Here is a 12,463-nt window from a genome sequence, read left to right as displayed (position 1 = left end):
TTTGCTAATCGTTAACTTTCTTTTGCTAATTATTTATGATACAATCATAAATTAAGTTCTTCTCGAGCATAAATTAAGTTCCTCTTGGCCTAACCTAATAAGAGTAAGATTCGATAGTTTAACTCCCAAAACTACACTTGAAAGAACTAACTTCGTTCTCCTTTTGCTAATCGTCAACTTTCTTTAGCTTATTATTTATGATACAATCATAAATTAAGTTCCTCTTGAGCATAAATTAAGTTCCTCTTGAGCTAATAAGAGTAAGATTCTATAGTTTAACTCCCAAAACTGCACTTGAAAGAACTACGATGTACTTACATATGAAAAGGAGAGAATTTCATCTCCGTAAAATTTTGCACCAAACCTCTTTGGTCAATTCCCTAGAATTAGATTTTATTAAATCAACCTCAAAAATCATTCTCACTCATGTAAATCAAAAAACAAACCCTCCTAAACCGAAGTTTAAGATTATTCTGACATCGAGTCACATATAATTATCTCGTGAAATATCAATGTACTCAATTAACATATGTATAAAAATCAATCACTATAATAAAAATATTTTACTCAATAAGGTTTATACATAACAATTGCCAAGAAACCAACTACTGGCTTTATAAAGTTTATTTATCACTCTTTCAAAAGCATAGATTAAAATAAAATATTAATTATTCTAAAAGAAAGAACAAAACAAATTATTTCTTCAAAAGATCAAAAAGACATGCTTCAATTTTGAGATAGTTACAGGTAAGAAGATCCTTGAGGATTTCATCCAAAGGTGCACAATGGGGAAACATGATACTACACAATTGTATTTCCACTTCTTCTCTCACTTACTTCACAAGACTAATTTAGAAACGTTCTTAAGCCAACCATGACAAAAATGCCTGAAACTTATAGGTCCATATTTTGGCTATGCACAATCTGAGTTTGTGCTTCAACCACCTTCATTACGGTCCAACGTAACCTACGACGTTGAATATGCAAAGGAAATTGTATCAAGAGATTGATAAGACAATACAATAAGTTACTAACAAGTCATTCAAGGTACTTAGACTGGCCCTCGATGAGAACCCTAAAAAACTGAACCATTATTCAGTAAGTTATGAGTCCTATCATTGGTATCTATACTCAGGGTGTGACAAATGGTGTCTTTTTTTATATATTCGTTGATATTTATACTATAGAACGGAAATAAGATTAATGGTTAATATTAATGTCGAACCCTCGAATTTATGAATATATTGACTTGTCAATAGATGTTAATTCTTGTTTATAAACAACTCCCTCGTTACATACTAGCATGCTTCTATCCTAATAATATTTATTAATTCGTTGCTAAAGATATTCTCTAACAGATTAATATTGCTTTAACATTCATGGTGGTAAACAGGAAGGGATAGAAAAACTGACATCAAGTAGCTGGCACTTAGATAGGAAGAGGATAACCACGAAGATATGTCGAGTCGACACCGGATTCTCTTCCCAATGCTACCCTTCCTGTCCTTGCCACCTGCGGATAAAGAAAGAAGAATTCAGCAATTAGGATTGTTGTATGTAAGCATTTACATGCACAAACACAAACATACACAGTGCTAAAAATGTAACCGCTCAAGCCCACCGTTAGCAGATATTGTCCTTTTTGGGCTTTCCCTTCTAAGCTTTCCCTCAAGATTTTAGAACATGTCTATTAGGGAAAGGTTTCCACACCCTTATAAGAAATGTTTCGTTCCTCTCTCCAACCAATGTAAGTAAAAACATTAAATATACCATAATTATTAGATTTTAGATTTAATGGTAGTTTAAGATGGTATCTGAACAAGAGAACATTTGTGTCCAACCTCACATTATATTTCTAATTTCTAAGAATAAGTTAAGAAAACATTAATAATCCAATATTCAATTTTTAAGGAAAAAATCCTACCAGGAATTATTTCTCCAATTGCTAGTCTAAAAGAGATCGAAATCAAGTACAAACCTCACATATCCCATATGGCTCCAGCAACCTCTGCAATGCGACCATCTTGTTTAAATCCCCAGTGAGCTGTGGAGTAAATATGAAGAATTGTAGCATAAGAATCGCCAGATCAAAAGAGAAGGAAAAAAAGACCATATAAAAGTAGAAAAACATTCTTCAATACTTTGGCACTTATACTATAGAGAAGTTGTACTTTCGCTTAACATTAACATCAAGCGCTCTAGTGCGCATTTTCTTAAGGGGTAAGAACACTTTATAAGAGGTAAGAACACTTAGTGCATCATTTTTTCCCCTTTTACAGAGTTGATTTTAAGCAAATAAGATTACACATTTATTTTCAATATTTTTGTAATGGGCTGCTAATGTTGTTCTCTTCACTTTTCCTTTTGCTTCCCCTCAAAGTTTTTAAAACGTGTCTGCTAGGGAGAGGTTTCCACACCCTTATAAATAATGTTTCATTCTCCCCAACCGATGTGGGATCTCACAATGCACCCCCCTTCGGGGCCCAACGTCCTCAATAGCACTCGTTCCCTTCTCAATCGATATGGGACCCCCCAATCTACTCCCCTTCGGGACCCAGTGTCCTTGATGGCACACCACCTCGTGTCCACCCCCCTTCAGGGCTCAGCCTTCTTGCTAGCACATCGCTCGGTGTCTATCCCTAATACCATTTGTAGTGACCCAAGTGCTAGTATTGTTTCCGAAGAATTTGTCGCAAACATCATTCCTTGCCAATTGTAGTATTTCTTCAATCATTATAGACAACTCTTTTGCTAGAACAACCAACTTGAAGAAATGAATTTAGTCCAAATTGAGCTAGAAATTGTAGTATTTCTTCAATCAGTGAATTAGTTTAGAGGAAAAAAGATCCCCACTTGCTGCTCTACTGACGTTACTACATTTATAATAAATCGCGCACATAATAGTCTTAGCCGCATAAATATATATCTGCATTTATGCAAAATTCTCTATACCACATCAAGGAAAGAAGATGACCTGAAGAGTAATTGTATGATCAGAAACATCAACAGCTTTTGCACGGAAGATATCAGCAATATCGAGGACATCCCTTCTGGCAGCAGCATTTACTGCAACTTTTATCAACATTAATTCTCTTTCAGCGAACGGCAAGTACGTTAGATCCCGCACCTGAAGATGTCATCCCCGATTATTTTATCAATCATGAACTAATACAAGTCGCAAGATCATAATACTGTAAGCTATGCACTTTTAAGAATCTCATAAGATTATTCATGGATTTTTTTTTTTCACAACATAAAAGAGATGAAATATTATTTAGAGGAATAGAGTAATAACAATGCCACCTATTTATTCTCAACTGAACTCATATGAGAAATAAAATATGCATAAATTAGATATAACAAAAAAATAAAATCAAAATGAACCATAAAATATCTCAACAAAAGAAAGGATATGTTAATCTTTTAGGTAAGGGCCTTCATCCTTCAGAACCAACTTATCTTTTAGTAAGTTTCCCGCACTAGATACGTAGTTTAAGTAGGGTACTATGGGTTTTGTTTGCTTTTTGTTCTTTGAATAATATACGAACTTATGATATAATGAAAAGATACATGTGTTCAAACAAAACAAACCCCTACAAGTAGAGAAATAAAGTCATGAAAACTAAGAAAACGAATATGAAAACGGACAGTAACATCATTTTGCAAAAATCTAGGTATCATCCCTTCCTATTCTTTCTGTATTATTACCTACTGTTAGAGATTTATTTAGTCAAATGGCACAGACATCTCTTTCAAAAAATTAATAAGAAAAGTGAGCAAGATAATTTACACTAGCAACAATCTGGGTCTATTTGTTCCCTAAAATTTAAAAATTACAAATTTAAACCATGAAGTTTCAAATTTTTTAAAATGAACATATCTACTAAACACAATTGAGTTTCCTTTAGAAAAATTCAAATTGATGTCTAATAAATTAATTAATTTTTAAAAAATTTTAAATTCTTCACTAACCTACTAGACATAAAATTGAAAGTTTAAGAAATCTATTAAACACAAAATTGAAAGTTTAGAGACTTATTCGACACTTTTGAGTGTTCATATACCAAATACACAAACTTCAAAGTTTAGAGAATAAATTTGTAATCTAACCAAAAAAAAAAAAAGAATTACTAAATATGATCATGAAAACCTCCAAAAAGTTCCTACAATACTTTCAAATATCGCAACGTAGGAAAAAAAAAATTGAAGCATTAGTCAAGGCAAGAAACTCAGTCGTACTAGCATTTAAACTTTATCAATAGAAAATTACTGAACATGCTACCTCATGAAGATCTATTAATTTATGAAGCTGCTGAACCAACTTTCCAATTGACTCGTCAGTTCCAGGAATGACTGTTGTGATACGAGATAATCCAGCCTTTTCTGCATGTCCTACAGCAAGACTCTGGAAATTTTCCAAATACAAAATTATCACAACGCAGTTGAAAATAAGAAAAAGTTCGAAGTTAAGAATATAATTAGAACCTACCTGAATGTTATAACCTCTTCTAGAAATAATCCCAGTAACAACATTGAGAACTCCAGGATAATCGTTTACTAGCATAGATAATGTATGTGATTGAAGACCACTTGACTGAAAGTTAGCAGAACACATGAAAAGTTAAAGAAAAATTGCAGAAGAGATAATCTACAAACTACATAAGAAGGAAGGATTTAAATTACCAAAAAAATAACATTTTGATAAAAAGAGATGCAGTATATGTACACAAGAAAATGGCGCAGAAGTTGTGGATCATTTGACCTAAACCTAGACCAACTAGAAAATATCCCATCAGTTTTACTGGAAGGAACAAAAATTTGCACATTACCGAACATTGAGGTTCATATTCAAAGCCCATCTTCCTTGAGGTTCATATTCGATGATTGAGATGTCTTGTTTCACATCTCATTCTTCAATTTTAACTTCTTTTTGATTTCTTCTCAAGGAAAAGTTCCAAGAAACAGCACTTTGATTCCAAAGATAAGCAATGGGAACCTCTTTACTGAGAGATTGATGGTAAAGAAAGGGATTTAAGTTGCAAACTTTGTGCTTCCAACCAAAACTCCTTCCAAAACAGAGTTTTGGCTCCCCTCCCAACTCTACCTTCAATATGATTGTAAACCAGATTCTGCAAATTTTGAATAGACTTCCATGGCCCCTTGGAAGTTTGCAAAGGAACTCTACCCAGCTTGAGGTCATAAGTCCGGAACCAAATTTTGTAGCAATAATTCTACGCCAAAGAGCATTCTTTTCTTGGTGAAAACACCAAATCCATTTGGCCAAAATTGAGATGTTCCTTTCGTGTATATCAAAAATCTCCAATCCTTCATCAATAGAGGATTGTATAATAGACCATCTGAGGAGGTGGATGCCCTTTTGAGAATGCCTCCCCTCCAAAGAAAAGTCCTGTACTTCTCTATGGATTTGTGACCTTGGATGGAGCAAGAAAAATGGAAAAATAATAAATAGAAAAATTGTAAGCGTAGCTTGGATAAGAGTGTATGCCTACCTCCTTTTGATATATGAGAAGCCCCCCAATTATTCAAATGCTTCTCCACTTCTTCAATAACTGGAGCTCAAAAACTTAGCGTACAAGGATTGTCATTCAAAGGGAGACCCAAATAGGTAGTTGGCCAAAATCCAATCCGGAAACTAAAGGGTGAAGCAAGACACTAAGCTTGCTGCGAGTCAATTCCAACACCCAAGAATTCCTTTTTCTGACAATTAATATTTTGACCCGAAGCTCCCGCAAACTGGATGGTACGAAAATGATTGTGGAGATGAGTTTCATTTGAAGAAGAAAATAGTATGGTATCATCACAGTAAATTGGAGGTCGGTGATGGATAGTTTTTGTGGATCTTTTCCTACATGAAAACCTTCAATCAACCCTTTTTGTTCTGCTGATAAGAGCATCCTACTAAGGCAATCAACCACAAGCATAAATAAAAAAAAGGAGAAAGGGGATCTCCTTGACGAAGACTTCAAGATGCTTGTGTTATTCCTCTAGGTTTACCATTGATAATAATGGATAAATTCATTAAAGAGATGCACTCTCTAATCCATGTCCTCCAAGTTTGCCCAAAATCTTTACACGAAAGCTTTCCTATAAAAAATATATATCCACCAAATCAGAAGTCTTCTCTATATCAAGTTTTATAACTACACTCTTTTTCCTTCTATTCCACTCATCAATGATCTCATTGGCAATTAACCATTTTGTTTTGCAACTCTGATGCCATATAGCTTCCTCATTGGCAGAAATAGAAATCAACTCCCCTTTAATGGAACTTCTTTGCTGTATATTACCAATTGTCAGTTGGGAAGTCTCCTCCTAAGAATCAATGGCTATGAGCTCTTGGTGAAGGTTAGATTTCATAAAGATTTCAGTTGGAAGTCTTTTTTTTCTCCCAGCCAAGTGCTAGTCAATGCATAAATCACGAGAAAGAACAAAGAACATGTGTTCTCACACATCCAACAGAGGAAGCCCTCAAAGGAAAAACAAAATATAACAAACAACCTTATGGTTAAAAAACTCAGGTTAAATATCGAACTTGACTCACCCAAATGGATGATGTTTCAATCAGCACTGGTTGGATATATATTCAGCGAAATGTCCTAATACTACTCAAGGAAATAATAGACATCCAGATAAATTTTCTTTTAGAACTACAATGGAAATATTTGAAAATTATATACATACATCACCATCATAGAGAACACCCCAGTGAGCGTCAAGAACTTGATTTGAATGAAAATTCTCATATGGCTCCACAGGATACACATCTCCCTGCAATATTCACATTAGCGTTGTGTTCAGTGAAAGGTAAGAACATTTCCCAACCAAAAATAAATAAAATAAAATAAAAAATGGGGAACAAGCATCCCAAACAAATTGTAGAAAAATCTCGTAAAGAAAGTTCAAAGAAGTCAGCTGTCTGTTTTCAAATATAAGAATCAATTTTAATTAGAGATAATAAAACTGCATAAGTGGATCAACGGAGTTTCAAAAAAAACTCAATCGGCAAGTATATAACAATAGGATTGAGTAATTATTAAAAAAAACAAACGAACACTTACGCATCAGAAGCTGAAAAAAAAATAATAATAAAAATAAATAAATAAAAAGAATCCTGCATGAGGATAGTATTCCTCTTTCACTTTAAAGATCCTTCTCTTCCGCTTCAACAAAATCAGCCAAAAGAAAGCTCCACAAGCATTTAGCCATAGGATTTTCTATGCCAATTCCACCGATGACCACAAAGGTTTTGCACCATAAACTGAAAAGTGGAGTTAGGATAGGAGAGATGAAGGTTAGTAAAGGTTAAAAGATTTTCCTAAAATCTGAATCGGTGACCTGGCTGGAACAAGAAAAGATGGCACAGTGAATCTCCATTGTTCTTGCAAAGACAGCACAAATTAGGTTCACAATGTAGTATGCATTATTATGTATATTAGAGTATTGTCTTAGATTCAGAGTTTATTAGTCTATTTGTTTAACTTACTATGTTAGTTTAGGCCTCCATGCTTACCTCTATGTATGTAACCTATATATGTGTGACTTCACTAATATTAAGTTTAACGAATATTTTCCCAATATTAAATTAGACAGAAAAAGAACACAGTTTTTGAGAACGGAGGAATTCAAGAACTGCTTACAAAAAGTTGGAATGATTATTGATTCTCTTTTAATTAGAGAGAGAGCCACAGAAAAGTTGGATTTTAAGATGAGAGAAACCCTGGATAACTACACAAAAGCAGTCCTAAGTACTATTTCTTTATCATATTTTATCAATAAATTGAGGATCAAAGACTACTTGGTGAGCAAGGAGTGTAGAAACGGTTGTTTGCTGGAGGTGGAGAAAGAGAGATAAACGCCAATCCAAGTTAGCAAAGTCTAGTCGCTAGGTTAATTGGCACTTTCTTTTCAGAAATGCCAATCCAAGTTAGCAAAGTCTTGAGGTAAGGCACAAACTTTGAACCTTTATAAGAAAGAGCAGACTTTTGTATTTCTCATTGCAGTTGATACAATTTTCTCACTTCTAATTGTAAAATTAAACATGCTACTTCTGTCGTAGTATCTCTAATCTTCCCATTTATTATTATTTTTGGAGCCTAGAACTTCAATAAAAGTTCATAGTTAAAATACGTACTTCCGTGCTTCAGCAACTTTGAAGAAAAAAGGTTTCATCAAACCTTTCATGGAAAAGAACAGAAGTACATACGGTTGAGGTAGAGATGTTGCCATTGACTGATTGAATTGAATCCCCTACAAAGCCTTCAACCGGCCTTGAGTCTTCGAGATCCGGATAAGAAGCTGCTGAGAACCTCCAAAAGGGAGCTGTCTCCCCCATTTTCTCCCTTCTCAATGCTATCTATACACAGTCAAACAAATTCAATGTACATGAGATATGAAAAATTGTTTATCCCTATGCACATGAGAAAGTTAAGCAAGGATATCATACCGAAGCTATAATCAATATACCATAGCTAAAATTTCTATTTCAGATATTTAAATATGTATAGATAGGAACGTGTAGTAATATACATTCATTACAATATATTAGATAATCTCTTGCTTAAATTGTGTACAATATAGGATATTATAGACAATTATACTTAAAAGCCTACTAGAAAAAGGTTCAATTGTTTTTTTGACGTCTCCAATGAGCTAAATTTATTGGACAAAAACAAACATATACATACGTAAAATATGGTAGTCATGAGTATTTTGGTTAGACGTACACTAGAAGGGTTACATCAATTCTCACAAAAACTGACACCCAGCAGCAAGGGAATAGAAGAACTCTCCAACCCACTATCTCTTTTAGATTTTTGTACTAAGCATCATAACTCCCTTGCTGTCAAATATCAGTTTTTGTGAGGGTCCATCCAAAGTCAGAGGGCTGGGAGGCAGTTGGAGCCATTTATTTAGTCCTCTGAAATGTCCTTTTCACTGAAAGGTAATTGGAGCCCATTATTTAATCCTCTGAAATGTAATATTTTAAAGAGCAGTTAATAAGAGAATGATTCAATTGGGTTTCTCTTTTTCACACTGTGGGGATGCACACAGTGTCTATGGATCCACCCCAACCAACTCTTCTAGGACGAGGACCTAACAAAGAAATTGGGAAAAAGAAAAAATACGATAGAGATTTCAAAAAGATCTTCCGTCTCAATCAATAATGAGGGGAAGAAACCTTTATTGAAAGTTAAGGACTCTAAGGTTCCTCAATGAAATTGTTGACTTGGAATATGAGGGGGCTAGGAAGGAGGGAGAAAAGGAGGTTAGCTGGGGAGTTGTTAATTTGGGAGCATCTGGTTTTGTACGTAATGAGAAAAGTATTGACGGTTCCTTTGATAGGAGTTTGTGGGTAGAGTGGGTGGGTTTGGAGTCCGTGGGAGCATCTAGGGCTATTTTGGTTTTATTGGATGGTGGCTTGTTTAAAGCTTTTGAAGTGGTGCGAGGGGTCTTCTACCTTTCTGTGGCTTTTGAGGGTGAGTTGGAGACCATTATTTAGCGTAGAGTACACAAATTTGAGATAAGAAATCAAGGTCAAGTGGGTTAAGGATGGTGACGACAATGCTTCCTTCCATATAATTAGGCGAGAGCTAGGAGGAATCAGAGCCTTATTATAGACTTCATGGATTAATGTGGGAGTTTTGACGGCGGATAGAAAGATTGAGGAGGAGACTCTATCTTTATTCTCATCAGGCCCCCATCTTCCAAGGTTCCAAACTCTTCTTTCAATGACGATGTTATTATCGAAGAGGTTGTCACTCGAATTCTAACACCATTTGAACAGGAATTTACACGGAAGACCAACAAATAACTCACGTTCTATTTTCCTTAAAGGCATAACGGTACTGGGGGCACTCTTTTTTCTCGAAGTTTTATCCAATCATTACTTAACCCTCCTTCATCACTTAGAACCAATCAATGTTCAGATGATGAATCAGAAGTCAGTGGTATTCCAGAGTTTTGGAGATTATTTAAAAAGAATTAGCTTTAAGAAATAGTTGCAACAGCATACCCCAGCTATGGTTCTTGTTCAAGAAAAAAAGGTGGTAGGCCCTTTCTCAAGATGATTCATTAAATTTATGTGGAGTTCAAATGAAATAATTGGGTCCAAGTCGAATTCTTTCCAATCTAGGGAAAATAACCCAATCGAAGACTCATTCGATTGAATGTATTCTTTTGTAACAAAGAATCAGTTTGAAAATTTCTATAACTCTATTGCCCCGCCGTTGTTCTTTTTCTTGAACTATAAGTTGGCTCCTGTCAAGAGTTTCATTAAATCCATATGGTCTTCAAAAGTCATTAGTTAGGAGAATGTTGGTGTCTTTGGTCGATCTAGAATTTTTTTTGGTCATGTAGTTCTTTGAAGGTTGGCTCACTCGCAGTTTCAAAAATTTGATCTTAAGATTCTTCCAGCTCAATTCATGGGTTTCTCCTCCAGTTTTTTGGATGGTCAAGATTTTCCATGTATTCCTTGTCTCGATCAACTTGAGTTGGAAAAATTGATAGCTTAAGAATTTCTTCTTGGTGTTCTTTCCAAGCCTTTTGTTACCTTGGTAGTTAGTTTCTGATTCAGAATACATTTATATCTCTTTATGTAATTTGTTTGTTTACTTCTTCATTCTTTTCACTCTTGTAGAGTTTGTATTTTTTGAGCATTAATCTTTTTTCATTTTTTCAATGAAAAGTTTTGTTTCCCAGTCAAAAAAAAAAAAAAAAAAACTCCATTTTCAGCACTCAATGTATCTAGATCCTCTTTTGTATTATTTCATATTATCAATAAAATATTTATTTCCTCTCAAAAAGGAACATGCAAGCTTCTTTAGTGCACTGTCTCCAACTTTTCTCCTTTGGGAAAAAAAATTACTGTTCTTCTTTATGAGGCTTCGTTTCTACTTTTTTCAACTCTTCCACCTCCTCTTCTTTACCCCACTCTTCCTTCTCTTTTCTTTCTCCTTTTCCTCATGTCAAATATTGTTTTTTTTTTTTTTTTTTTATAAAGAAGCTCATTACACCATCCTTCAACATGACACTCACCTCACCTTCTAGCGGTGGCACACCATGGAGAGTGCTATGTTGAAAGTGCTCATCATGGTTATCTTCGAGGCATAAAGGACTAATATAACCCTGCCCCCTCTCACTGTAGGTGACTACTTAGGCTCACCTCAACAACAACGGTCTTCTTTCCATAGAGTTTTCTTATGATTTTTGAAACATTTTTGCCCATTGTGAAGCCCTTATATAACTTTCTGATTGCGTGGACATATCTCATTCCCGTCTTTTTGTATGTCTTCAATTGATATATTCCTTGTTTCTTAATAGTAATAATAATAAAGAAAAAAAAAAAGAACAAAAAATTAGAGTTCCATTTGATAGCTTAGAGCAATGGTATAACATAACTTCAAATTACCCAAGCTAGAAATGGAGTTGGAATGTCGGAGCTCTTGATCATTCTTCTTGTTATAGCATTTCAAATCATTTACTTTAATCGATATTAATGCATGCATTAATAACCCGCCATTAAGAAGTGTGTCTCCATAAAAAATTGATCAGAACAATGCACTAACTTGATGATAGCTCAATTGACCGAGGTATTATAACTTCTATCAAAAGGTCAAAATATTGAATCTCACTCCCATAAATTGCTAAAGAAACAAAAATGTCAGAACAAATATAATATCTTTACCTTTCCCGTTCTAGCAAGTTCTTTAATTCCAAATTTGCTGAAGTTTCTTTCAACGGCAACCAACTTTCCAGGATCTCCAGTCACCTTAAGACATCAAGATGAAACAAACTTAATAAACTGCTAATAAATAGAACATAGGCGACACAAATGAATATCTAGCATTAATATATATATATATATATAGTTCCAATTAATAAAAAATGAAAGAAAAACAAGAACATGTGAAAAAAAAAAAAGAGCCAACAAAAACAAAGAAAGTGAAAGGAAGCCCAAAACTAATTACAAAAAAGTGCTCCAATCCAACAAAATAAAATTGCATAATTACAGAAAAGCCTATTTACCAACGTCCACAAGGAAGCATTGAACTTGGCCCCTCCTCACACAATCTCTCGACCTCTCTAAAAGTCATGTTATTTCTTTCAACCCAAATTCCCCAAACAAAAAAAAAAAAACTAGTTTGTCTCAGCACTTTTGTCTCCCATGAAGAGAACTCAAGAGCACTTCCTTCATCAAAGAATAACAATATCTCCTCTAAGCCAAATGAGGTCAACCTCTTATTCCAAATTGACTACACAAATGGTAACCCCACAGCAAGTGGTAAAGGTCTTTCTCTTCCAGCCTAAAACGAATACGAAAGCAATGTTGCAGTTGCAACACAAAGGAAGGGTCGCATTGAACTAGATCTACAATGTTCACCTTACCATGCAAGTCCTGCTACAGAAAAAAAGGGAAAAAAAAAAAAAAAAAAAAAAAAAAAAA

General features: G+C 34.5%; 1 protein-coding gene across 1 annotated transcript in view; it reads right to left on the bottom strand.

The window, feature by feature from the left end:
* Positions 1-680: 680 nt before the first annotated feature.
* The window catches only part of LOC111500045 (acetolactate synthase small subunit 1, chloroplastic-like), a 17,672-nt gene continuing 5,889 nt past the window's right edge, over positions 681-12,463 (bottom strand). The window contains exons 5-13 of the mRNA XM_023151802.1: positions 11,705-11,788; positions 8,225-8,374; positions 6,703-6,789; positions 4,490-4,594; positions 4,283-4,405; positions 2,975-3,127; positions 1,979-2,044; positions 1,414-1,513; positions 681-967 (exon numbers count right to left, since the gene is read on the bottom strand). Coding sequence (XP_023007570.1) covers positions 1,430-1,513; positions 1,979-2,044; positions 2,975-3,127; positions 4,283-4,405; positions 4,490-4,594; positions 6,703-6,789; positions 8,225-8,374; positions 11,705-11,788 — 852 coding nt within the window. The 3' untranslated portion in view covers positions 681-967; positions 1,414-1,429. The remainder of the gene's footprint in view (positions 968-1,413; positions 1,514-1,978; positions 2,045-2,974; positions 3,128-4,282; positions 4,406-4,489; positions 4,595-6,702; positions 6,790-8,224; positions 8,375-11,704; positions 11,789-12,463) is intronic.

This window comes from Cucurbita maxima, unplaced genomic scaffold (genome assembly GCF_002738345.1).
Source record: "Cucurbita maxima cultivar Rimu unplaced genomic scaffold, Cmax_1.0 Cma_Scf00002, whole genome shotgun sequence".
Taxonomy (NCBI): domain Eukaryota; kingdom Viridiplantae; phylum Streptophyta; class Magnoliopsida; order Cucurbitales; family Cucurbitaceae; genus Cucurbita; species Cucurbita maxima.
The sequence above is the reverse complement of the archived record's forward strand: the minus strand, read 5'-3'. Positions and strand labels throughout refer to the sequence as shown.